At 41.0% G+C, this 26,764-nt stretch overlaps 1 protein-coding gene across 1 annotated transcript in view; it reads right to left on the reverse strand.

Annotated features, from left to right (window-relative positions):
- The window catches only part of ZNF385D (zinc finger protein 385D), a 471,339-nt gene that overhangs the window by 319,202 nt on the left and 125,373 nt on the right, over positions 1-26,764 (reverse strand). Inside the window, exon 2 of the mRNA XM_044295143.1 lies at positions 24,934-25,076. Coding sequence (XP_044151078.1) covers positions 24,934-25,076 — 143 coding nt within the window. The remainder of the gene's footprint in view (positions 1-24,933; positions 25,077-26,764) is intronic.

A 26,764-nucleotide genomic window follows, 5' to 3' on the forward strand; every position in this document is an offset into this window, starting at 1 on the left:
TGAGGTTATCGCTCCGTTCCTGCAGCTTGGACCCCATCAGGTGTACTTTGACTTACCGGATGATCAAGCGGCTAATTACCCAACAGTAAAGGGTGAGATCCTGGCGAGATTGGGGGGTGAATGTATTAGTCCGGGCCCAGTGGGTGCATCAGTGGGAGATTAACCCAGCTTAGCCCGCAAGGCCCCAGTATTATACCCTATTACACCTGTTGCAAAAATGGCTGCAAACTGACATGCTGAGTCCCACTGCTATGTTGGACCATCTGTTGGCTGATGTGTTCTGGAGGGCTTTGTCGTACCCCCTCCAGCACTAAATCGGCCAGGTGTCTCCTGATAATGCCCTTGAGATGGTGGACCTGGTGGAATGCTTTGAGGCTACCAGAAATTTGGGAGGGGGCAGCCAAACCCCCGCTATCTCCATCCCAGACCCAGAGACTTGTGCCAACCAAGCCCGCCCGGGGTGTCCCCCCCGCAGACCCGACTCCGATAGTATGCTGGCAGTGTTAGAAGCCTGGCCACATAAGGGCCGACTGTCTCCATTGGGGCGAACCCATGGAAGACTAACTATGGATACCACAACTCATACGCTAGGAAGCTGTGTGCATTAGATATCCCAGAGACTATAGACAATAACTACCTGTGCCAGGTTGAAGTTAGAGACACTCTGGCAGTGGCTTTGTTGGACTCAGAGAGTCTGGTGTCCCTGGTAAGAGCTAGCCTGGTGCGGCCCGACGAGTATACTGGCTGAAAAATCGGGGTTGTGTGCATACATGGAGATTTAAAGGATTATACCACTAACTATGGGGTGAACATGTGGAACAGCTGGTGGTGCCTAAGTAATATCGCAAGCTCGTATTGGAGCTTGCCCACAAACATGTTCTTGAGGGTCACTTGGGATGGCAGAAAAAGCAGGACCGGATACTACTGCGGTTTTACTGGCCCAGTGAGTTCAGAGAGGTAGAAGAGTTTTGTAAGTCTTGCCCAACCTGCCAGATAAATAGCCCCCAGCCACATTTTTGGAGCCCCCTGGTGCCTCTCTGATTATCGAGGTCCCATTCGAGCAAATCGCTATGGATCTCATAAGGCCAATACCAAAGTTCGCTAGAGGGCACCAACACATCCTGAGGTCATCCTCAATTATGCCACTCGGTACCAGGAGGCAGTGCCACTGCCACATACATCAGCTAAACTCATAGCTAAGGAGTTAATGGAGATGTTTTCCTGAGTGGGACTACCTAAAGAGGTTCTGACTGACCAAGGGACCCCTGTTATGTCCATGGTCATGAGGGAACTCTGTAAGTTGCTCCACATAAAACAGCTATGGACGTCCATGTATCACCTACAAACAGATGGCCTGGTAGAGAGATTTAATCAAACATTAAAAAACATGTTAAAAAGAGTGGTGTCTAAGGATGGGAAGGACTGGGACTTTCTTCTGCCCTCTCTCATGCTCGCAGTGTGAGAGGTGCCCCAGGCCTCTACTGGGTTCTGACCCTTCAAACTGCTATATGGCAGATACCCTAACGGTCTGTTGGACATAGCCAAAGAAGCGTGAGAACAACAACCCACACCGCACAAAAGTGTTATTGAGTACGTCACCCAGATGCAAGGATAGATGGAGACAGTGTTGTCTCTGGTCAGGGAGCATATGGAGGCAGCGCAGGTAGGGTCTATAATCGGCAGGCTCAGGTCCGGAACTTTAACCCGGGTGATCGGGTTTTGGTTCTGGTACCAACCATTAACAGTAAGTTCCTAGATAGGTGGCATGGGTCCTATGAGGTACTCTAGAAAGTGGGAGAGGTAAATTACAAGGTACACCAGCTGGGGCGGCAAAAGCCAGAGCAGGTGTACCATGTGAATTTACTAAAACCATGGAAAGATAGGGAGTCCTCTACTGAAGACGTTTTGGTTCCTTGGTCTGATGCAAGAGAAGCAGTTGCCACAGTGAAAAATTGCTGACAACCTCTCCTCTAAACGGGCTCAGGAAGCCAGGGAGTTGATTAGTCGGAAGGAAAAAAGAAAATGCGGTGACAATATGAATAATTAAATATAGAAAGTAAATAACATTTTCATACAGGTAAACACAAAAAAAAATTACAGTGGTTTACACGTGATATTAGGCACTCAGTTAAGGCGAAAAATAATAATGAATCTCCAATCATCAGTTACTGCCTTGATATAACTGCATGCCTGTTGATATAAAAGATTAGTTAGCCTGGAGGATACTTTGAATATGTCACACAGAGACTGTGTTATATTTACATGTCAACCAGATATCCCAGCTATTTCTAAAGGAAGCACTTGTGTTAAGTGAGGAAGCAATCATGGATTCATACTAACACATCATTTATTTTGTGAAGCACTGATTTCATTAAAGAAATAATTGAGGTTCTCCAATTTATTTGGCAACCGTGAGCATATGGAGAATAATTGATCTATGAAATATAGAGAATTGCTCAGATTTGATGTTTAGAATAGCTAGAGGAGCATCTAATATCATAGGAAATCCACAAATATAGGACAGTAATTTGCCAATTCTTCTCCAGAATTTCAAAATGTCAGAGCATTCCCATCAGTTTCCTGACAACGCCACCATTTTTCTGAAGTTTCATAGAATAAGGATAGTTTTGTGGGAGTCAAGAACCATTGATATAACAATTTTCTGGAAAGTTCAAAGTGGTTGATACATCTAGACACTTCAGAAATTGCAGTGAAAGCATTATGCCATTGATCACTAGAGAAGGAAGCGTCAAGTTCCCTTTCCCATCTGGAAATATAGTGAGAGAGTGAATTAAGCCCTGCATTAATCAGGAGTTTATAACAAAAGGAAATTCATTTTACATTAGTAGAGGAAGAAGGCAACCAGGGCCGGCGCTAGGGGGGGTCAAACTTGGCAATTGCCCAGGGCCCCCATGCTTAAATAGAGCCCCCTGTTCATTCCATAGAGCCACCATCCTGCAAAAATGTTGCCACTCAGCTCCAGCCCGGCCGTCAGATGTAGAAGAGAACACGTGGGGCACAGCTGAGCAGGGCAAAGTTACAGGCTACGAGTGCGGCGGTGGCAGAGCATAGAGCCTGTGCCTTGCTCAAGTCGCAGTTCGCAGCTCACCCTCAATGCTTTGTCAGAGAAACAAAGAGGTGGAGCAGAGGCACTGCATGCAGGACTTGTGCACTATGTCACTGGCTCCGCCTCTGCATCCTGTATGTAGGACTGAGTTGACAGGATAAGAGGTAGAAGCTAGTGTCAGCTAAACTACACATCTGACCAAACCTGCAGCTTTAGGTCAAGCACTGTTAGAAGTTGAGGACCACAAATAAGAAGCCAAGCAGCAGTGACCACTTATAACTTAGTACAGGAGGGACTTAGCGGTAAGAAGTGCAGTTATATATATATATATATATATATATATATATATATATATATACACTCACCTGAAGAATTATCAGGAACACCTGTTCTATTTCTCATTAATGCGATTATCTAGTCAACCAATCACATGGCAGTTGCTTCAATGCATGTACGGTTGTGGTCCTGGTCAAGACAATCTCCTGAACTCCAAACTGAATGTCAGAATGGGAAAGAAAGGTGGGCTACAACAGCAGAAGACTCCACCGGGTACCACTCATCTCCACTACAAATAGGAAAAAGAGGCTACAATTTGCACAAGCCCACCAAAATTGGACTGTTAAAGACTGGAAAAATGTTGCCTGGTCTGATGAGTCTCGATTTCTGTTGAGACATTCAAATGGTAGAGTCAGAATTTGGCGTAAACAGAATGAGAACATGTATCCATCATGCCTTTTTACCACTGTGCAGGCTGGTGGTGGCGGTGTAATGGTGTGGGGGATGTTTTCTGGGCACACTTTAGGCCCCTTTGTGCCAATTGGCCATCGTTTAAATGCCATGGGCTACCTGAGCATTGTTTCTGACCATGTCCATCCCTTTATGACCACCATGTACCCATCCTCTGATGGCTACTTCCAGCAGGATAATGCACCATGTCACAAAGCTTGAATCATTTCAAATTGGTTTCATGAACATGACAATGAGTTCACTGTACTAAAATGGCCCCCACAGTCACCAGATCTCAACCCAATAGAGCATCTTTGGGATGTGGTGGAACGGGAGCTTCGTGCCCTGGATGTGCATCCCTCAAATCTCCATCAACTGCAAGATGCTATCCTATCAATATGTGCCAACATTTCTAAAGAATGCTATCAGCACCTTGTTGAATCAATGCCACGTAGAATTAAGGCAGTTCTGAAGGCAAAAGGTGGTCCAACACCGTATTAGTATGATGTTCCTAATAATTATTTAGGTCAGTGTATATATATATATATATATATATATATATATAGCACAGTTCACTGACTTTCACCCCAGTTGCTTTGGCCAATTGTGACCACAGCATCTAGGTTTCTAGTTACCAGGAGCACTGCACTCCTGCTGACCAAATGGCTCCCTTCATAACGTGATCGCAGGAACCATTTGGTTGCTATGGCAGCCTTAGTCCTTCTGAAGATTACAAGGCTTGTCGTAGACTTCTCATTCTTCATTTTCTATACCTGTTGCTGTAGTTTTAAAAAATATAAAAGTTATAAAAAAATTCCATCACTCCCTTCCCTCAAAATAATAAAAAAAAAGACGCAAGTGGAAACGTAATAGATTGAGGCACAAAGGACCTTAGCGCCACAATCAACATTAGAAACACACCTAATTTAGGAGTATTTCTGTTTAACAAATGACCCCCTTTGTTTCTATATTTGCTATTGAACCTGAAGCTATAGTGCTCCTTTACCTCTTCACATTTGTAGTGACAGTATGATTTAGTTATTTCTGTGTTTTATTTTATATTTTTCTGAATTTACTGAATATGAAATTGGTGCAGTACTACAGAATTTTAATTTAATATTGGCTACCCCCATAGTCAAATGGATGTAGATGGAAGTTTGCCTGACAATACTGTTGCTATTAATCTCATAGAAATGCATTGCCTGCCTATTTCCCTGGATTCAATTTCACCCCAATGTTTAGATGTATCATTGAGCCATAAATATTTCAGTTAATCTAAAATTGCAGCTCTACAATATATCTTCCAGGGATGCTGTTTCTGATTCGGACTTAGTAGATCTTATTCCCATTGTTTAGTCAGCTGGACTCTGCCTCACCTTACTGGAATCCACCGTGGTCCACTCTGGAGTCAGGGTTAACGGTTTCTTGTTTGGAGACGGTGGATTTTCTTGTGCTGTAGGTGTATGAAACCATTTGTCCATCATTTTTGAAGCTGCTTGAGGAGAATAAAAGACATGAGTTGTTCCATTTCTGTATATCAATAGCTTTACTGGGTTGCCCCATCTCTACTGAATTCCTTTGTGTCTCAGTAGTTTTGTGATGGCAGAAAATTTCCACCTTCTGTTAAGTGTGGCAGCTGAAAGGTCTGAAAATATGGAAATATCAGTGAATCTTTCAGGCAGATCATTCATCCTTCTCTGGCAGCAGCCATTATTTTTTCCATTGAAATGATAGACATGTAATCTCGCTAGTACATCTCTTGGAACAGATGGAGGTGAATTTTTAGATTTAGGGGTCCTGTGGACCCCTATCTACTGTATGATCATATCCCTTTGTTCAGAGTCAGGGAGTAATATGGCAAAGAAGTACACTAAGAATTCTCTTAATTGGTCAGGTTGCACTGTTTCAGGGATACCTTGGAATCTTATATTGTTTCAGTGTGACCTGTCTCCTAGGTCTGCCAGTTTCAGTTTAACTGCCCCCATGTCGTCATATTATTAATTTTGCACATCCACAAGTGAATTATGAGCTTTAGAAAACTCATCCATTTTTTCTTCTAAATGAGAAGTTCAGCACCCAATCTCTTTCATTTCTTTATGTATACTTTGTATTACTGAGTGAACATCTACTGGAATAGAGCCTCTCAGTTCTTGTAGCATTATACTCATAATGGCTTCCATGATGGCTGGCTCCCCATCTCCCTGTTGGACTAGCTCAATACAGCGGGAAGGTTGTTTAGAAGGTGAGTGGACTGACCTGGGTGAGATTGAGGGTGAGTTAGGCTTTGATGAGCCAATTGGAGATTATGGCAAAGCAATTCCTTCATTTGCAGCCACTGGATTGTCAGGCGTTCCCTCAAAACTGTGTGCACCAGCTTCCTTCTGTTTAGAGCGGAGCCGCATGTTGGTTGAAAAAAAGATCTTCACAGGTTCCGCTTTTTTCTGCCTTCTCTTCACCATGGCTGTAAGCAGGGAGTATTCAGTTAGCCTGTGGGAGGTCACTGGTTTGTTAGGCACTCTTCTTATGTTGATTTGGGCCGCTTTAGATGCAGGCTAGGAGCGGGGAGTTCACTCACACAACCGTCCTGCTTGGTATCCGGCCACACCCCCTTCACATATTTTAATGGATGGAACACTGACCATCTTGCCATGGATGTCATCACTGATATTGATGTGAATGAGACCTAAAGTGGAGATTTCTGTCTGACATTGCTTGACTGATGTGAACCTCCTTCAACATTTTCAAAATTTCAGCATCTGGGGCACAAAACTGTATAACACTTACTGCCCTGGGGTGCACACAATAATGTATAATGCCTCACCCAGTTTACTCAATTTCTTGTGGAACAGGTGAATATCATATTTCTCAATATACAGCAGTTATGACATACTATCATAAATACAGTAATGAATATCCACCATAATGTTCTAAATCTCCCACTTCCCCTCACGATATATTATAAAATTTATAAAATGACCACTTAATTTAGTAGCGGCTATAAAATCTCTCTGAACACCCCTAGTGGCAGCTGTAGGAAAATGCTGGGGTTTAAAGTCCGGAATTTAGAGAAGATAAGAAATTTTGCTCTGAGCCGCCCTCACACAGAGGGTATATTAGCTGCATAGTCTAACTTCATGGTGAGTACACCACTAGCAAATATGCTAAAATAACCTCTTTTATTTAAAAAAATAAATAAAAATGGGTGAGAAACACTAAATGTCCGTCTGTGCTTAAAGTGAGAGATGAAACTAAGGTATGATGGGATAGCAGACAGATGATTGATAACCAGGAAGTAGGATTCGTATCATTTTATAGCATTGTTCATTTCAATTATATAAATATTAAGTCAGGGGACAGCTACCCTGCTGTCCACTGTAGACACGCAGGCCGCGCCACCCACCATGCCATCTGGTGTTCTGGTCGCTGGCGACCTCTGCAAGCTGCTACCTTGATGCTGTCTGTCTACTTCCCCAGTCTTTATCTCCATAGGGTGCACATGAACATCCCTGGCCTCTTAGAGGGCCTGGCACACGCTTGCAAATCCTTTCCAAGCTAATGCCTAGGGTCTCCTGAATTTTTTAGACAGAGGGCTCCTGAGCTTTGAAGTTCCCTGTTGACCAGAAAAGGTGTCTGAAGTCTAGTGTTTCTGCAATTATCCTGCATTTTTTCCTTGGTTTATCCTGCATTATTCATGACAGTGTTCCTGTCAATGCTCCGTCCTATACCCATCCTGCCTTAGTGTTCCTGCACTTCCATTTTCAGTTTCAGTTCACTTATTGTTAAAGTTAAACCAGTTCATCTGTATTGTTCATGTTCCTGTCAAGGACCCAGCCTACCTGTCCTGACTGTGTCCTCACTACCATCCTGCCTGCCTGTTTATCCTGTGACTCCATTAATCTACACAATCTGTGTGAAGTTTGGACCTCAAGAATAGCATGTAAGCCTTATTGACTGTTCAGACTGCCCCATGTTGTTTTGTTTTTTTGTGGTTCTTGTTCACCAAAGTAAATCCCAGTAAATCAGCTCCCAACCACAGCTGGACTATCTCAGGAGGTAGCAGTTCAGTTGCTCCCCCACAACAAAGTCCAGATCCCTGTACAGAGGTTAAAGGGTGAATACCACAGGAGACCCAGAATAATGCCCTTAGGGTTAGCCAAACGTCAAATCAGTTACACACTCACTGATCTGTAACAATAAACCATAAGGATCACTCTTCTTTATATCTATAGTTTTATTGGTTGTGAATTTGCTGACTTGCTTATCTCAAGAAAAAGACTAAGGTCAGCTGTGTGAAGCCTGACAATCTATAATTTAATCTGTGATTTTACAGTTCTATAAAATATCCTTAGGGCCCTGTGCCAGACCTGGCTTTTTGTGCTAATAAATCATATTTCATTCTTTCATAATTTGCCTCATTGTTTGTAAATGTGCTGCTAAATTATAAGGAAGCAAGTGGCCTCTGAGGAAACATTTCTGAATATGTAAACTAATCAAATCATTTTAATGCTAAACACTATAGCTCAGTTCATGCTTTCCAGCATTTTGCCTTGTTTATTTCTGTCTACATGAATGTGTGAGCACATTGAGCCTCAGTAATGTGAGCAAATATACTAAGCATATAACAATTTCCATGACATGACCAATCTCATTCAGAGAAGTGATGTCCTCTACCAGCAACTGTCACTATTGGCACTAACAGTAATCATATAATGGAGAGACGGGACTACACAGTGGTGTTGAAGTAAATAAGAGCTAGAAGGGTATTGACATTTCTTGTGGCATTAATAGATGAATATTCTACTTTTTGATTTTTGAAAGGGCATCTGTCACATTTATCAGCATTAACCCTTTCATGACTAAGCCCAAAAAAGGCCTTAAAGGGAACATTAAAATGCACTAATGTGCAGGCAGCATGTTATAGAGGAGGAGGAGCTGAGCAGATTGATATATACGTAGTTTTATAGAAATAGATTCAGTAAAACGTATAATTTACAATCCTGCTCATTCTGGGCTTTGAATTCAAGGAGGCAGTCCTGTTAGTGACTGACAGCCTTCCCTATATGAGTGTGTATACAGATATAAGGTTTAATCACTGATAGGACCGCCTCTATGACTATAAAGCCCAGAATCAATAGGAATTATAATGTATAAATTGCAGATTTCACTAAATCTTTTCCCAGAAAACTATATCTTAATCTGCTCAAGTCCTCCTGCTCTATAACATACTGCCTGCAGATTATACTGCATATTCATGGTGACAGGTTCCCTCTAATTATTTATACATTGTTGTGTGCCTTTCAAGAGATTTTGAAGGCAAAGTTAATGGCTTGTTCCAAATTTCATAAGCATTTACATATTCCTACCGTTTTAAAAATAAATAAAAAATAGTAAAATTGTAAGAATGTATTCAGTTTTCCAGAAGATATTGGTCACAATCTCCCGTGCTGCGCTGCTTCACTCAGTTTTTTTTGGGGGGGCAACTGTTATATCACACCAGTAGAAATTATTTGTTCCAGTGGCGTTTTTCACTCTGTGTAGCTGAGGTAACGCAGCAAAACTGCAAACAAATGTTGCACTACCCAAATGCACTATACAGAAAGTATATTATTTGTATATAACACCCCTGCCTCAATCAGTTTTTTGGGGGGGCAACTAGTATATCACACCAGTAGAAATTATTTGTTCCAATAGCGTTTGTCACTCTATGTAGCTGCAGTATCTCAGTAGAACCGCACACAACTACTGCACAATACAAATGCACTATAATACACTTTATATGTTAGAAAGAGTATTATAAGTATATTACACCCCTCAGTAAGTCACACCTAATGATAGCACAACTATAACAGTCCTTAAAAGGACTTTTGTGGCCTTATTAGCTTGTGTTTGGTGAACCTAACAGTCTGTCACTGCTCAACACAGCAACCTCTCCCTACATTTGCAAAAAACTGACTGTACAATGGCGGTCAGTTCGTTTTTTTTGTTTTTTTTATAAGGTAGGGGGTATGTCCATGTGCTGAAATATCTCAATTGGCTGTCCTGTACCACCTGATGGATGTGTCATGGGTAAAAGTTCTTCACAATGTAAAAGAATATAGTGCCGGCGGACATCGCCATATGTTTGCCCGTTCGGTGAACCGCGAACTAGCAAAGTTTGCCACAAAATGACCGCCGGGGGAACCACAAGGCTATCTCTAGATATAGCTATAAGTGATCAGAATGGCAGAGAATGCAGTTGAAAATGAAAGTGAAAGCAGGTTTTACTGCTTTAATTCCCGACTTCATTTCTTAAAGCAATATCTTCTGATGTAGTGGATATAATTCTGTGATTCTGGTATTGTTTGCAAGATTGGAATGCTATATCTCTATGTGCTACCAATCCCAAGATATGATCCGCTAACGCAGCCCTCCCACTTCAGTCCAGTTTGCTTGGGGTACAGGCAACACCAAAGTCCTCAATGCAATCTTCTGTGGGGCAATGCTGTAAATTTATATTGTTAAAAAATGAGGTGACAGACTCCCTTTAAGGTCCCACCTGTCATCTCATGATTTGATGCCTCCTATGCCAGTATTGCTAAATATGCCATATGACACATTTCAAGTTGTAAAATCGGTGCATATAAGCTCCACCCCGGTAACACCGAAACCTGCCTAAAAACACCATCTTATGGGTGGGGTGTATATTTATCCTGCCCATTTCTGGCCTGGGACAGTGCAAATTCAGGACATTTAGAAATTATGCCATATTCTCATGGTCAGGGTTTCCATTTTTGGACATAATCTTTATCTATAATATTGCACCTTTTGTTGCCCTTAACTCTCACTTTCTGATGTTTTTCCTCATTATTCCATCTTCCTATTCTATTGTTTATTGCCATGTTTTAAAAAAGACCCAAGCAGTCTGAAGGTTTGCCGCTTCAAAAGATCTTTGATGTTACCATCAAAAAGCAAAGAGTTTCATTACAAGTGTGAGTCTGTGGATCTCTTTACTTGATGTATTGATTTGACTGGATGGAGCAGACCTGTCCTTACCTGTTACTAGTGCTCTGACATACCTCGGATAAAATTAGTTGTGCTGCCTAAGGCTATCTGTTTGTCTCTAGCTGACTCCTATTAACATTTAATTGTTCATTATTCTGTTCATTGGACTGTACAGAATAACATATGTGGTAAATTCAAGAAGCTAAAAGAAAAACTTGATTGCCAATAGCACCTCAGAATGCATCAGTTTGCCTCCGTTCAGTCACTATTCCGCTCTGGAGGCAGACACCAAAATGCTGCCTGCAGCGTTTTGCTTTCCACTTGACGAAACTGAGCCAAACGGATCTGTCCTGGGCCACAATGTAAGTCAATGGGGACGGATCAGTTTTCTCTGACACAATCTGGCACAATAGAAAACGGATCCATCTCCCATTGACTTTCATTGGAGTTCATGACGGATCCGTCTTGGCTATGTTACAGATAATACAAACAGATCCATTCCTCATGGATGCATGTGCTTGTATTATTGTAACAGATCCGTTTTTGCAGATCCATGACGGATCCGCCCAAAACGCAAGTGTGAAAGTAGCCTCAGATTATTCCAAAGACAAATACAAATTGTCAAAGATTTAAAATTTTCTTGGAAAATCCCTTTACCTAGGTACTCAATACATTAAATACACATTGGCCCAGATTTAGTAGTCTTGTCTAATCCTTAGTCATATACTTTTAAAATGCACCTACCATGCACCTACCATATTTTCTAACACTAGAAATAATTTTCAAAAGTCAGGGGTTGTCTTATACGCTGAGTATACTCAGATCCGATGGTATATTCTAACCACCAGGCGTTCCCATGGTGACGGGGACGCTTGCCTGGGGGTTAGAATATACAGGGCCACGCCGCTCACAGGAGTAAATTTATAAACTGTAATCAGTAACTTTAACTTTCATCATCGCTCATCTCTTTACTAGGATACCTTACTCTCAGCTCCGGTAACAGCAGGCAGTGCAGGCGGCGCTCATTCACTGATGTCACCTGCCTGCTCCTCCCACTAAGCGGCGCAGGCGCGTGACATCAGTGAGTGAGCGCCGCCCGCACTGCCTGCTGTTACCGGAGCTGAGAGTAAGGTATCCTAGTAAAGAGATGAGCGATGATTAAAGTTAAAGTTACTGATTACAGTTTATAAATGTACGGTACTCCTGTGAGCGTCGGGGAGGGGTATCTGTGGATGGCACTGTTTAGGGGGGGATCTGTGTATGGCACTGTTTAGGGGAGATCTGTGGATGGCATTGTTTGGGGGGGGATCTGTGAATGGCACTGTTATGGGGAGGGGATCTGTGGATGACACTGTCATGGGGTGGATCTGTGGATGACAAATATAGCATAAGATGCTATATAGTGTCATCCATAGATCCCCCATAGCAGTATCATCCACAGATCCCCCTTCCCATAACAGTGCCATTCACAGATCCCAGTCAGTTCCCTGGACTGGAGAAGATCATCTTGAAGACAGGGAGGGCTGGGCATTCAGGGGTAGTCTTATACGGTGAGTATAGCCCAAAACCTTTATTTTAAATGTAAAAGTTGGGGGTCGTCTTATATGCCCGGTCATCTTATACGCCGGAAAATATGGTAATTTATCATAGGGGCTTATGGTGGATGTTAAATATGGGACATCTTTCAACTGTCTAGTTTATACCAACTAATTGTTGGCCTAGCATACCTTGAGAATTGGTCAAGATGTCTTAAAAATCTCCCCATGCCCTAAATATCTGCATCAATGTGTCAACATTTTCTCCCAATGTGCCAAAGATCTGCCACAATGCACCAACAGTCTAAATGTAGCAAAAATGTCCCAATGCACTAAAATCTTCTCCGCCAAAAACTTTAGCCCAACTTTAACTTGGTCTGATCTGACCCACTTTTTGCAGCAGAATCATAGGTTTCAGCTACACAAATGTATCTAAGAGCCATACATAGGCTGGCCATTCCCACTTTCTAGTTTAGAACCTGCAAATGTTGGAAAAAGTCATTCTTCTTAGGCCTCTTTCACACTTGCGTTGTCCGGATCCGGCGTGTACTCCACTTGCCGGAATTACACGCCGGATCCGGAAAAACGCAAGTGTACTGAAAGCATTTGAAGACGGATCCGTCTTCAAAATGCTTTCAGTGTTACTATGGCACCCAGGACGCTATTAAAGTCCTGGTTGCCATAGTAGTAGTGGGGAGCGGGGGAGCGGCATACTTACAGTCCGCGTGGCTCCCGGGGCGCTCCAGAGTGACGTCAGAGCGCCCCATGCGCATGGATCATGTGATCCATGCGATCACGTCATCCATGCACCTGGGGCGCCCTGACGTCACTCTGAAGCGCCCCGGGAGCCGCACGGATGGTAAGTATGCTGCTCCCCGCTCCCCACTACACTTTACCATGGCTGCCAGGACTTTAGCGTCCCGGCAGCCATGGTAACCATTCAGAAAAAGCTAAACGTCGCATCCGGCAATGCGCCGAAACGACGTTTAGCTTAAGGCCGGATCCGGATCAATGCCTTTCAATGGGCATTCATTCCGGATCCGGCCTTGCGGCAAGTGTTCCGGATTTTTGGCCGGAGCAAAAAGCGCAGCATGCTGCGCTATTTGCTGCAGGCCAAAAAACGTTCCGGAACGGAAGACATCCTGATGCATCCTGAAGGACGGACTGTCCATTCAGAATGCATTAGGATAATCCTGATCAGTATTCTTCCGGCATAGAGCCCCGACGACGGAACTCTATGCCGGAAGACAATAATGCAGATGTGAAAGAGCCCTTAGTGAATCTGAATAATCAATGTGTCTAAGGGCCCATTTACATGAGGGAATTTTCCATCAGAATTTTGGCGTGGTTTCCATGGCAAAATTGTGATGGATGCCGCATGGTGTCTGGATCCCATTGTTTGCCAGAAGAGGCAGTGCTTCTGCTCATGCGCCAGTGGATTGAATCCACACCTGTGATTAAAGCCGTTAATAAATGTTATGTTCCTTCTTGGTGCAGTGTTTGCAGAGATGCCACTGGATGCTGCAGCAGGCGTCACTATTTAGCTCCATTCACTTGGGTGAAAATGTGAGTGGGTCCATGACATTCACAGTGAAAAACGCAACAAAATCTGCCGTGCGAACATATCCTAAAATGAAATCAAAATCGTGGCTCAAACATAATAAATGTGGGTCAATGTAATTAATGTATTGAGTGTCAGGGTAAGGATTACTACTAGATCAGCGAATTTCATATTTTGAAATTTGTTCGCACTTCGTTTGGTGGTAAAAGCAGAATTGCGTTATGGATTCCGTTACCACGGACCATAAACCAATTATATGATGGAATGCATAACGGAATGCCTTTAGAGGCATTCCATATTCATTCCGTCATAATTGAAGTCCATGGGCTACAAGACTCCTCTCCTACATAACGGAAACGGGACAGATCCGTTATGAAGGCCATATACTTCTATAATGACGGAATGAATAATGGAATGCCTCGAAAGGCATTCCATTATGCATTCCGTCATAGAATTGCGTTATGGTTCATGGTAATGGAATCCATAATGCAATTCTGCTTTTACCACCAAACGAAGCGTGAACGAATTTCATAACATGGAATTCGCTCATCTCTAATTACTACATCTGCGCATAATTATCTGGAACCATTATACAGCTTTATAACTCTGTTCTTCATACAGGTGATAGGAAATATGCTGTATCACTGAAATGATTTTTTTTTTGCCAGCTAAAAGCAAATAATGACACATACTTTTTTTTTTCCAATCTGTTTTTATTTTCTGATTGCATATTTTTTATTCTATTTCTTGAACCTGATTATGGGGGTGGCCATCTTGCCTGAGCTGTTCTTAGCATTTACAGATCATTTAGAAAATTGCTTTACAGCAGTCATAGACATAATGGTCTGGAGGGAACCCTATTAACATCTATGGGAGAGTTTTCTAGGCATGATGTGTGACCTGTGCAGAGGTCATTGTACAAAGAAAGAATAGATAAGCTCTGACAATCACCTACTGTGAATGGGAGACCCTGTCTTATCTGTACACAGAGGTGATAACTGTTATTGTAATCCTGCCTGTAATGATAACTGTAGTAAATTGATCAGTACAGACCAAAAAGTTGCGCCTACTGTTAGGTACAGTTACCAGTGCAAAAAGTGCAGGATTTTATGTTTTTTTCTTTGTTTAAATATAGATATTGACATGCAAAATTAAAAATCAAATCAAATATTCTTTAAAATTACGTTTAATATAAAAAGTGATTATGAACAACAGGTCATTTATCTGATGACACACATGTGTGTTTGCATGAGCTAATATACTGATAAACATGTACTGGTATTGTACAACACAGGAGAACAGGATTCACTGCGTACACACTGCTCTGAAATACAAATTAAAAACATTCTGACAAAAAAGGTCCTTTTGTCAGAAATTGTCTTTTTCCTAGAAACGTAGCTTCTCTGTATGTAATTCCCCTTGGAATCAGTGGTCACTGTGATGCATTGTTCATGTTCCAATTCCATTAACACTCCATGGGGAGTCCACTGGAGGCACTCCAAAGAGGAATGCAGCCCACACATTGGCAATACGCCCATCGATATTCAAACTTCTACATATGTACTCCATCTACTTCTGACCCACATACAGATAAGAGGACAAGTAAACAATTCACCTAAATATTCAGCATTCAGAGAGAAAGTTGAATACAAAGGCTTTTTTATTGACTGAAAGAAAAAAAATAATAATGTAAGTACAGTTACAGCTGTGCTTCTTATAGCTAATCCAAGAGGCATCAGCACTTCTTTCCATTGTGCTAGATATATAGTTATAAGTAAAAATTCCATAACTCCAACCTGTGTAATACACGAGTTCATGACTTTTCAGTATGTATGCTTTCAGACCAAACATGCTTCACTTCTTTACATCACTGCAATTCAATACAAGTTATTTCTTGCTACGAACCAAACCCTTTGGGGAAAGTCTATTAGCAGAAAGTGCTGTCGCCAAAAACCAAAATAGCTCCAAGCTTGTGCAGTTTGCCAGTTTCTCAAGAGGAAAGTTAATAGTGAAACAAGGTGTATATAATGCACATTCTATGGACTTATTTTCATTTATGAACTGTAACCTGAAGCCGATACAAATTGACTGAATTAGGCTATAAAGTAAAATGCTAATCATTCCTGGAATCTAACAAAGATCATGGTGCTCTGAGATTTACAGGCCCAGGCCAGTCAGGGCGAAAATGCATTAGGTGGAAGCAAGCAAGAAAGAAAAGAACAGAAAAAAATATATACAGTAATGTGCTGTTAAGAATAAAAAGAACCAAAAATAAAATCAAAGGTCATTAGTTCAGCATGGGTCCACATAGCTAATTGCTTTACTTGTTGAAAAATGTTTTCACAATCTTTATTTTTAACATTCTTATTAAGATCCTAAAAATACTGTATGTCTCAATCATGTCCAGTTGACAACTGACAAATATGCAGGGTTCCTTAAAGGAGTTAGCTTACAAAAAGTATTCTACATGTTTCAAACCAGCACTTTTGAAATTGCATATAATTAAAAATAGAGTATAGCCACTAATTTATTTGAAAAAAAAAATGTATCTGTATAGTGCCACCTGCTATGTGTTCTGTCAACCTTGCTGAGGTGGTCGCACATGCTCAGTCCCTTTCTAAGACTGCAACCAGCAATATCTACTTTTAGAAGGTAGAGAACAGAAAGTACATTGCCCATGAGATGTCATAAGGAGATAGCTGCAACAGAATGGTCACACCCTCTCAGAAAGGACATGCCCCTTGAGCTGCCAGCTTGATATAAATCTAGCAGAGCAACTGGAGTAAGGAACAGAGAATGCTCTGGATCCATCTTAAGTACAGGGCTAATTCTAGCTTTATTGGAAAGAGTTTGCCATAATGATGTCTTATTTTTTATTTTTTAAAAGGGTTGACCCATTTGGACAATTATGGTATACGTACAGGATGTTCCTTAAATGTATGATTATTGTGAGTCCTATATCTAGGATTCACTTCTGTATTGAAAATGGGACTCTATTTCTTGTGATAATTAATAGAGTGGTAGTCAGGCATGCCCAGTTCTCTCCATTACACTTATGTGCTTACTCTCACCCTATGCTTACTTACTTATTTTCATAAGTTGTATAGAAATGAATTGAGAGAGCTATGAAAGAGCAACCACTCACACACATTCACAGCAAAACAAGGCAATACTTATTTTGCATATAAACTCTTAGGGGAAATTTACTTAGACGTGTTTCACACAAGAGGTTTAAAAAAATGTGCTGCAGTAAAATGTAGCAACTTTATTAAAGGGATTGTCCAGGTTCAGAGCTGAACCCGGACATATCCATAATTTCACCCAGGCCGCCGTCCTGATGTTAGCATCGGAGCATGTCATGGCAATAACACACTCCCGGGCGGATGCTTCTGCCCAGCAGTGTGTTTGGTGACATCACAGGCTTTGATGGGCGAGCTTTAGTGCTGCCCTAGCCATTGTACAGGGTAGGGCACCGCTAAAGCCCATCCATCAGTGCCGGTGACGTCACTGGGCTCACTGCTGGGCGGAAGCCTCCGCCTTACAGCCCCGCTACGTCACCAGCACTGATGGATGGGCTGATGCCAATTTGTATTACAAGTTATGTGCAGTTTATGTTGTAAATGATTGTAGATCTGTTGAGATATAAGACCACGCCCTTTTAATTAAGGTCCACCCACTTTTAAAATGAAACAATGTAACACTCAAGCAGTTTAGTTCAGTTTAGAGCATTTTTTTTGTTCTGGCTGCATGTTCTATTTGTTTTTGTACTCTAATACATTCATTTTGGGATAGCAGTGCCAATACAAGCATGCTTTTCATATGCTTTCATTTCTCTCACATCTTGTTTTCAAATGTTTAACTATGAAAACAAAACTAATATTTAAATAATTGTGGTCATAATCTGCTGTGAGCTTATTATATTTTCAACTATATAATTTCTACATAATTTATAAAGACAACATTATTTGTTTTAAAGCTTTATGTGCAACACCTAATCCATAATATAGGGGCCATAGAAATCTATAGGTCTGTATTGTACCTTGGTGTTCCTTCAATTTATTTTGTTATTCCTCTCGTATTCCAAAATGGGTATGGAATTAGGGAAAATTCGGGCACATAAGTATTTTTACCTGAGGATCTCACCACATCATAAATCCACTACAAAATCTGCATGTGTTATATTAAATAGTTTGAAATAGGCAGTGAAAATCCTTCACACTTCTTCAAGAAAAGGGGCATGCTGAGGATTTGAAAATCCTCAGCATGCTAGTTTTTCTGTTCATAAAAGTTCTACTACATGTGGATGATGGTTTTAAAATACCATCCATAAGTATTGCATTGCAATTATTGTATTCCAGCAAGACTAAACTTACCGTTATAGGGATACAGGCTGTCTATTTTAACCAATAAAAAGGAAGGAGGGCTTGGAGTTAGGATAAGGAGGCAAATGTCTAGGGCATCTGTTACACAGCGGGTATGGAACCACTTTGTCAACCAGACTTGACTTGGGACTAGTCCTAAAGACATTAACCTTGCACTTTTCTGATATTCACCCATTAACCCCTGAACAGGGATCTGGACTTTGCTGCAGGGGAACTAAGGGGCTAACTCCTGGAGTACTCTCTGTTTGATAGCTGACACATGGTAGTCAAAAGACACTAAGTAGACACTGTAGAGAACTAAGGGACCAAGCAAAACCTCAGTCAGGGACAGACCGAGATCAGGGCAAGGAGAGTATGTGCAATCCGATAAACAGTCCGAGGTCAGGGCAGGCAGCTCTGGGTCAACACAGAGATAAGACAGAGGAGGGTCAAATACAGGAAACAGGCAGAAGTTGGTACACGGGCAGACATAAATACGGGCTATATAACAATATACTTTTTCAAGACACTATCAGACTAGAATCTACTGTTCAGGCAACTTTTAACACTCCAAGATGGCCACTGGTAAAGATCAGCAGGCATGTGCTGGCCCGTTAAGAGCTGAGGGGATTGTGCATGCTTTCCGTTCGGGAAGATTACGATAGAGGCCTCAGCCTGCATGGAGGGACAGAAATACACCAACAGCCAGGAAAAAAACTGGAGTGGGAGGCTGGACCACACTGCCAGAACAAAGCAGGTTAGCAGAGCAATACTTATATAGCCAAATGGACACAGTGTCTGAGCTGCTGATAATACTGTTGGGGTAAAAAAATGTCAGTCCTTTTTGTACATTGGCAATTGAATGGTATATGTTACACAAACAGGAATACATTTTTACCTAGTAAAACCAATAAAAGTTTCCCTGTAGAGGTAGACTTTAAGCTAAATATGTAATGGGATGGGGAGTGAATCTTACATCATGAACTGCATATGTGTGGATAGGATAGGTGCAGATTGAAATAAAGAGTATGTATGATAGCTTAAAGCACTAGGTTTGGATTTGGGTGGCCCTAGGCACCAACAGAGCTTTTCTTGTCCTGCCATTGAAAGCAGTAGTCTTTGATTTTGTAAAGGCATTCAAAGTAGTTTCTCATATTCTCTACTTATTTGGCATTATAGCATTTTAAACAATATAGTACTTTCCTTTTCTTAATACTAGTAAGAATAGCCCATATTATCATGCATATTTAAGATAATGAATGCTAAATGAAGATGTTCATCTCAATGGAGAGATTAAATGGAAAACTGGGCACCAGTCCAGGGTTGAGAGAAGCACAATAGAGAGAAGCATAATAAAAATAATTGTAAAAGATATTGCACAATTTTCAGTAAAATGCAAAAACAAAACAAAAAGAGAGAATACAAAACAAGAGAGTAGTAGACACAATAGTCTTCAAATGAGAAGAATTATTTCTTCACAGCAGGAACATTAGTATGTATTGAAAAACTCTTCATGAATAGGTAGAAGTCAACAGAGTAAGCATCTGACAGAATTGTAACATTTTTAATGTTTAAAAACCTCATAACTGGGAAAAATACGAAATTTGAACTACTGCATCATTAGTCAATTCTTTCTTAAGTTACGTACTTTTGAATTTAAATGACATATGGGGTCATTTATCAAACTGGTGTAAAGTAGAACTGGCTTAGTTACCCATAGCAACCAATCCAAGTCCCCCTTTCATTTTCGAAAAGAACTGTTAAAAATTAAAGGCAGAATCTGATTAGTTGCTATGGGCAAGTAAGCCAGTTCTACTTTACACCTGTTTGATAAATGACCCCACTATTTTTTAACCTTCATTTATATGATGAGTAATGTGCTTCAGAAGTTAGTTCAGGTGGTCCAATATGACCGACCAGTTTAGAAGTGCAGCATGGCTATTATAAACCAACACAGCACTGAATAGAAAAGAAGCTCTTATATAAAAGGTAAGACATGCCAATGCTAGAAGATAATTACATTTGGCACCTTTCTAAAAAAAACACAGGTTATGAATTGAGCAGGCATAGGAGAAAGTAATTCCTTCAAGATATGCAAAAATTATATGCAAACTATACATGGAATATTGAGTACACTTTTGAGAGGAAGCAAACATTGTAGGGTTTGAGGAGGTGCCGAGTTCGGCAACCAAAGTAATATACCCAAAAAGATTACTAGGTTTACCAAGATTGTCTGTTTAGTTGTGTAAAACAAGGGTTTACATAGTTTTTTTCCCCCTTTAACTTCATGTAACTGCTTAGTGATGTCTATATAGTACATGGCCACATTTCTGCAGCATGAGGTAACTATACATAGATACTGAGCTTTAGGTGGGGCTAGGAGAGTAGAAAACACTTAGGGAATCATTTAATAAGACTGGCGTTTTAGACTTCAGTCTTAATAAAGCCACTGAACTGGTGGTGTATTGCCTACGTTATGAAGAGGCACCAGCCTCTACATACAGAAACTTTGGGGAATCCAGCGCTGCTTCTAAATGTAAGATAGCTTCCTAGATGGCTTACATTTAGACCAGTTTCTAAGCCTAAAATAGGCGTACAAAATTATGAATGAGAAGGCCTGCTGGTCCGTCCCCTTCCCCACCCATGCCACGCCTACTCTTTTAGACCTAGTGTGAGGGAGAAGTCACAGATTGCAGAGCAAATAAACGTTGCACAACCATTTGCACCTGAAATAGCCTAATATAGGTGTATTTCAGTATAATAAATGACCTTCTTAGTTTTGGAACAGAGAGCTCAGCTCCTTGTATTGTATGGGTGTTGGCCGAGTGCCAAATTGAGCACTGGAAGATAGAGCTTGCCCATTTGTTGGCAACTCTTGGTGACTGTTACTTTACTTAATCTTTGTATATATCTTTTATCATAGTTGGTAAATTCTATTGCGGACAAGAATAGGACATGTTCAATTTTTTTCCGGAGCTGCGGACCAGAAGATCGGGGGCACTCTCTGGAAATGGGGATGCAGACAGCACACTGTGTGCCGTTCGCATCCATTCCTGCCACATAGAGAATGAATAGGTCCACACCCGTTCTGCAATTTGCTTTCCGCAAACCAAGCACTGCGGTTTGATTCTAATTGATTCTCGTGCCGTTTAGTGTTCGGCACAGTGTGGGAAGGACGCTCGGCGGCTGCTGGCTTCCTCACTGTGCCTGCGCCGAATACTAAATGGCGCAAGATTTGCACTGCAGACGCAGCCGGCGGGAGGAGAGCAGCACTGCCCTGGCTCTGTCAATCAAGAGAAGTGTGAAAGAGGTGGGCAAACGGAGCCTCTAGGACAGTGATGGTTAACCTTGGCACTCCAGCAGTGGTGAAACTACGACTCCCAGCATGCTCCATTTATTTCTACAGAGCTCTGAGAGCAGCCAAGCAAGGGGGCATCTTGGGAGTTGTAGTTTTACCACAGCTGGAGTGCCAAGGTTAGCCATCACTGCTCTAGGAGCAGGTGACAGAAACTTTAGTTCTGTGTAAGAACTGTGTAATGGAGATTTTATTTTTTCACTCATTTTTGCAATTACTTAACACCATGTAATTTTACAGGAGCTGATCTTAGATGCCATTCTACTCATGGACACACAGAATAGCAAGTGACAATTATACAGAAATGAAACAAGACTGGTACGTATAATAGTTTAACTACAAATCAAGAGTGTAGAGCAAAAGACACAAGATGTCACAACAAAGCATCAAAGCTAAATATGTGTATTCTAATACAATGAGAAAAATCAATGCAATGTAATTTATATATCTCCGCTGTAATTATAGTCCTGTAGAAACGATCCCTGTCAGTCACTGCCATCATGTGCAGTAAATGTGGTAATTTATAGTCATTCCTTTCCATTTCTCATAAACTCAGCCAGTTGCCGTCATAGATCTAAGCTCTACATCTAAACGAACTCCAGCAATCCAGTAAAAGGTAAAGTGTTATCTTCTCCCCAGGTAGATGACTATCTTTGTGTATTTCCAAATTAAAATTAATTCAATTATCACCAAATCTCATGCAGAATGTATACAAATAGTTTTTTTCAAATGAACAATGTGTGCACCAAGTTAATTTTCTCGGTCCTATCTTGTGGAGTGGGTTACAGCTAAATCCACCCAGGAAATCCAACTTGCAATTAGAGTCCAATGTATTGCTAAATGCGTATAAAATGTTTCATTTGGAATGCATATGGCAAAAACAATGATTTAGCATACATTTATAGATGCTAATATAGATTTCCTGTCAATTTGGTTCACAAACCAAAATATCAAAGGTTTCATGCACCCATAGAAGTCTATGCAGCTATAATGTAGATCTGTATGTAGGCATATAAAGATTTTTTCTGACATATTCATATGAAAACATTCCATAATATGGCTCAATACAGATGTACCAAACAGCATCATATGACGTGCCTATGTACAGTAAATATTCTGCTTTATGTATGCAGACAGCTTGAGGCATGGGTGGAAGCCAATTGCTAAAACAATTTCTTGGTTCATTACCTAACAGACAATACAGTAATTCTTCTTTCCTCTTAGTGTGATATGTGATCAGTATTTGACTGATGAATACGCCCAGTATAGAGTGATTATGTCACTATGGCATTAGCAATATCTTAGCACTTTCATACCACATGGTCCTGCTGTAGTATTGGAGGCCTGTGAACGCCCAGGGATAGAGCCTGCTATTTTAGCATTGTGCCCTGTAAGCTGCCATTCCATCCGAACTCTTTACACATGCATGTGAAGACATTTGCATATTCTGCATTAAAAAAGCCGGGGCTATTTTTATTGAATCACTGGAAATAAATTCATTAATGTTAAATTTGAATTGATGCTAAACTAGTGAATATTCCAGACGATAGATGTTTGGATAACCAAGCTAGCTGTGACTTCTTGGGCAACCGTCTAAGGGCGGGTTTGCATTGGCATTATGGAACTCAGTTATACGTTCTGTTATAACAGAGCTATAACGGAATATAACAGAATTTTAGGACGGAAAGCAAAACTAAAGCCTTTAAGAGGTATTCTGGTTTGCTCTGTCCTAAAGACAAATACCAGTTCAGTTTGGTTCCGTTATACATGTCGACTGGACTATTTTTTTCCATCAACTCCTCAGGATAGTTCATCACTATCTGATCAGTGAGGGTCCGACAACCCCACCAATCAGGAGTTTCACACTGAATCTAGCACTAGAAATGGAACAAGAAGCGCAGCTTTATTCATAATATAGTGACCATGCTGGGTTACTGTAGCTCAGCTCTCAGTGCGGTGAATGGGAGCTGAGCTGCAGTAACCTGGCACCACCACTACACTTTGAATGGAGCTGTTCTTCCTGCTCCATTCTAAGTACTAGTTCCAGCAAAGAAGACTGCAGGGAATAGTTGATCAGTGGGGGTGTGGGGTGTTGGACCCTCAATGATCAAATACCAATGGCCTATCCTGAGGATCAGTTATCAATATCAGGAGCTTGGAAAACCTGTTTAATAATAGGGTGTTAACAGATTTCAATATCGTCTACAGTATATACTACAATATATACTAAAGAAAATTTCAATATATAAGGAAGCTAACATCTTAGGCTACTTTCACATGTGCATTTTTGCTGGATCCGGCAGGGGATCAGCAAAAACCTTTTCCATTATGATAATATAACCAGCTGCATCCGTTCTGATCAGATACGTATTTTTAAAATGAACAAGACGGCACTAATATCATTGTAAGTCAATGGATGCTGGGAGTTGTAGTTTTGCAACAGCTGGAGGGCTGCAGTTTGAGGATGCCTGGTCTAAGTCAATGGTGCCAGATCTGTTTTTTTTTCAGACATGAAAAAAAACGGATCTGGCACTATTGACTTAGACCAGGCATCCTCAAACTGCGGCCCTCCGGCTGTTGCAAAACTACAACTCCCAGCATGCCCGAACAGCCTTCAGCAGGCATGTCCAAACTGCGGTCCTCCAGCTGTTGCAAAACTACAACTCCCGGCATGCCTGGATAGCTTACAGCTATTAGGGCATGCTGGGAGTTGCAGTTTTGCAACAGCTGGAGGGCCGCAGTTTGGACATGCCTGGCCTACAGGTATCAGCCTACAACAGGGCATTGTGGGAGTTGTAGTTTTACAACAGCTGGAGGGCCGCAGTTTGAGGATGCCTGACTTAAACTGTCTTTCATGCTGGATCCTTGATCAGTATCCCAACGGTTTGCTGTCCGGTAATGCAACCAAACGGAACAGAATGTATTCTGATGAACTCAGTTCCATTCAGTTCAGTTTTGCCCCCATTGACATCGAATGTGGACAAAACTGAAGTGTTTTCCTCTGGTTTTGGGATCCTATGACGGATCTCAATACCGGAAAGGAAAATGCTGATGTGAAAGTAGCCTTAGAGAATCTGAAGCACAAGACTGTATTTAAGGCAGGTAAAGGCAAAACATTGTTCTAAAATATTAATTTGGAAAAAGAGAATAGTTAACAATAACCTATACCTGTAGCTCTAAAGTAATCATCAACAATCTAAATAATTTTAACTGTTTTTGTACTTTTGGAAAATTTCATTCACGGTTCTTTATTAGCAGCATGTCTCTGAGAGCCACAGGGAACATACAATTTATCTATATTGGTTTCCAAAATCAACCGTAGACTGTAAATGTCATGATATACTTACTGCAGTTAGGTTTGGAAAGATGTTCATTGCAGCTGCAGCTTCCAAAGAAAATGGAAGGAACTGTTTTATATCCAGTGTTGGTTGAAATGTCGGTAGTGGGGGCCGCAGCAGCGCAGAAAGTGCTGGGCTTTGGCATGTTCCACCTATTAATAAATGAAAACAAGATCTGGTAAGATATTTAAGTCTTTTAATTGATAAAGAGATAAAATATAAATCTGGAACACAATGTTCGACATGGAAAATCAGATTAGTCACATCTAAACATCCGCGTCTTCTATTCAGTTATGTAGATAACACATTCTTTTGTCAGGTGTCAAGTAAATTATTCTGAATACCACACACGTTTCCAGACAATAAAAAATCATAGTTTACAGACTCTTCCAAAGATCTGAAAAGTGCGATAAACAACATGTGATTTTTTTAGGACACAGACTATATTAAAACTGCTGCTAAGTATTTAACACAATCCATACTAGGCATTTGTATTGTGGTGGACTGATGGACAGTAGGTGGACAATCATTTAATAATTCATTACAACTTTGGTAAAATTACATCAGTAATACCTAAAATTAAAAGATTAGTATCACATTTTACTGAAGGTTTTGTAAGATAGCAGGTTCATCAGTTTAGATATATGCAATAAGAAATTAGTTATTACTGAAACAGTCTAAATATGAGACTAATAGAGAATGGAAGGAGGAGGCAGGTAAATTAGGAAGTTTGGGATAGGATTAGGAATAAGAATCTAAGAGGCATCTGCTTATCATATAGTGGGACCTCCTGATTAAGGGTGCATACGGACCCCATAGACTATAATGGGGTCTGTTAGGTTTACACTCAGAAGATAATTTTGGAGCGGAGACAAAAGTAGTGCCTGCAGGACTTTTATCTCGGCTCCAAAATCATCTTCTGAGCGTAAACCTAACAGACCCCATTATAGTCTATGGGGTCCGTAGGCTCCGTTCGGCTCAGTTATGTGCCAAATGCATCCTTTCCGTTCTCCTGCTTCTATAACGGATCAGGAGAACGGAAAAGGCTGAACGCTGATGTGAACTCAGCCTAAATGAACTCAACTCATCGACTAATATGGTACACTGTTGTGGGCATGCTTTGATTTCTATAGAAAATGATGCCGTTTTTTGGATGAACATTCTACATTAATATTAGGAAGGCTCTTATCACATTGCATTAACAGTTTATATTTAGGGCTTCTGCCTGGAGGACTTCCTGATGGAAACCTCAGGTGCTTGCAAACATCTGGCAGGCATGGTAAAAAATGTCTGATGTGCTATTGTAGTAAAAAAAAAAAAAAAAAAACTCTTGTGGTCAAAAGAACACTTCTTTTGACCTTTGCAGGTATAATGGGAACCTATTTGTTTGGTATAAACTGAGTGTGCTTTTAAGAAAGATAAAAAATAACTTTTATTCAAATATGTCTAAAATCAGGTAAGATAATATCTAAGTGTGCAAGATGGGGTTGATTGACCAGGTCTCCTTTTATTTCAGGCGGGTGTCAATATAACTGGTGGCTCGCCTATATCACTCCAGCCTTAGCTACTCTCCCTGTCAATCTCTCAGGTTGCATGGCTGTATGTCAGAGCACTCACCCTGAAAAGAACGACCCCCAGCCTCAGGATACCTCGGATCTGGTCTAAATCATAACCCTCACTTCTTCTATTGCTGAAGTATTTCTTGCTCAACGTGCTTCTGCTAGATTGTTTCGACGCGTTTCGCCTAACAAGTAGGACTCCTCTGGAGGTGATATGTCTAGTCTCAGCAAAGATAAGGCAGAACACTTTGCAGGTATATGGGAGCCTTTGGGTCTGTTTA

Source organism: Bufo gargarizans, chromosome 5 (assembly GCF_014858855.1).
Source record: "Bufo gargarizans isolate SCDJY-AF-19 chromosome 5, ASM1485885v1, whole genome shotgun sequence".
NCBI lineage: Eukaryota > Metazoa > Chordata > Amphibia > Anura > Bufonidae > Bufo > Bufo gargarizans.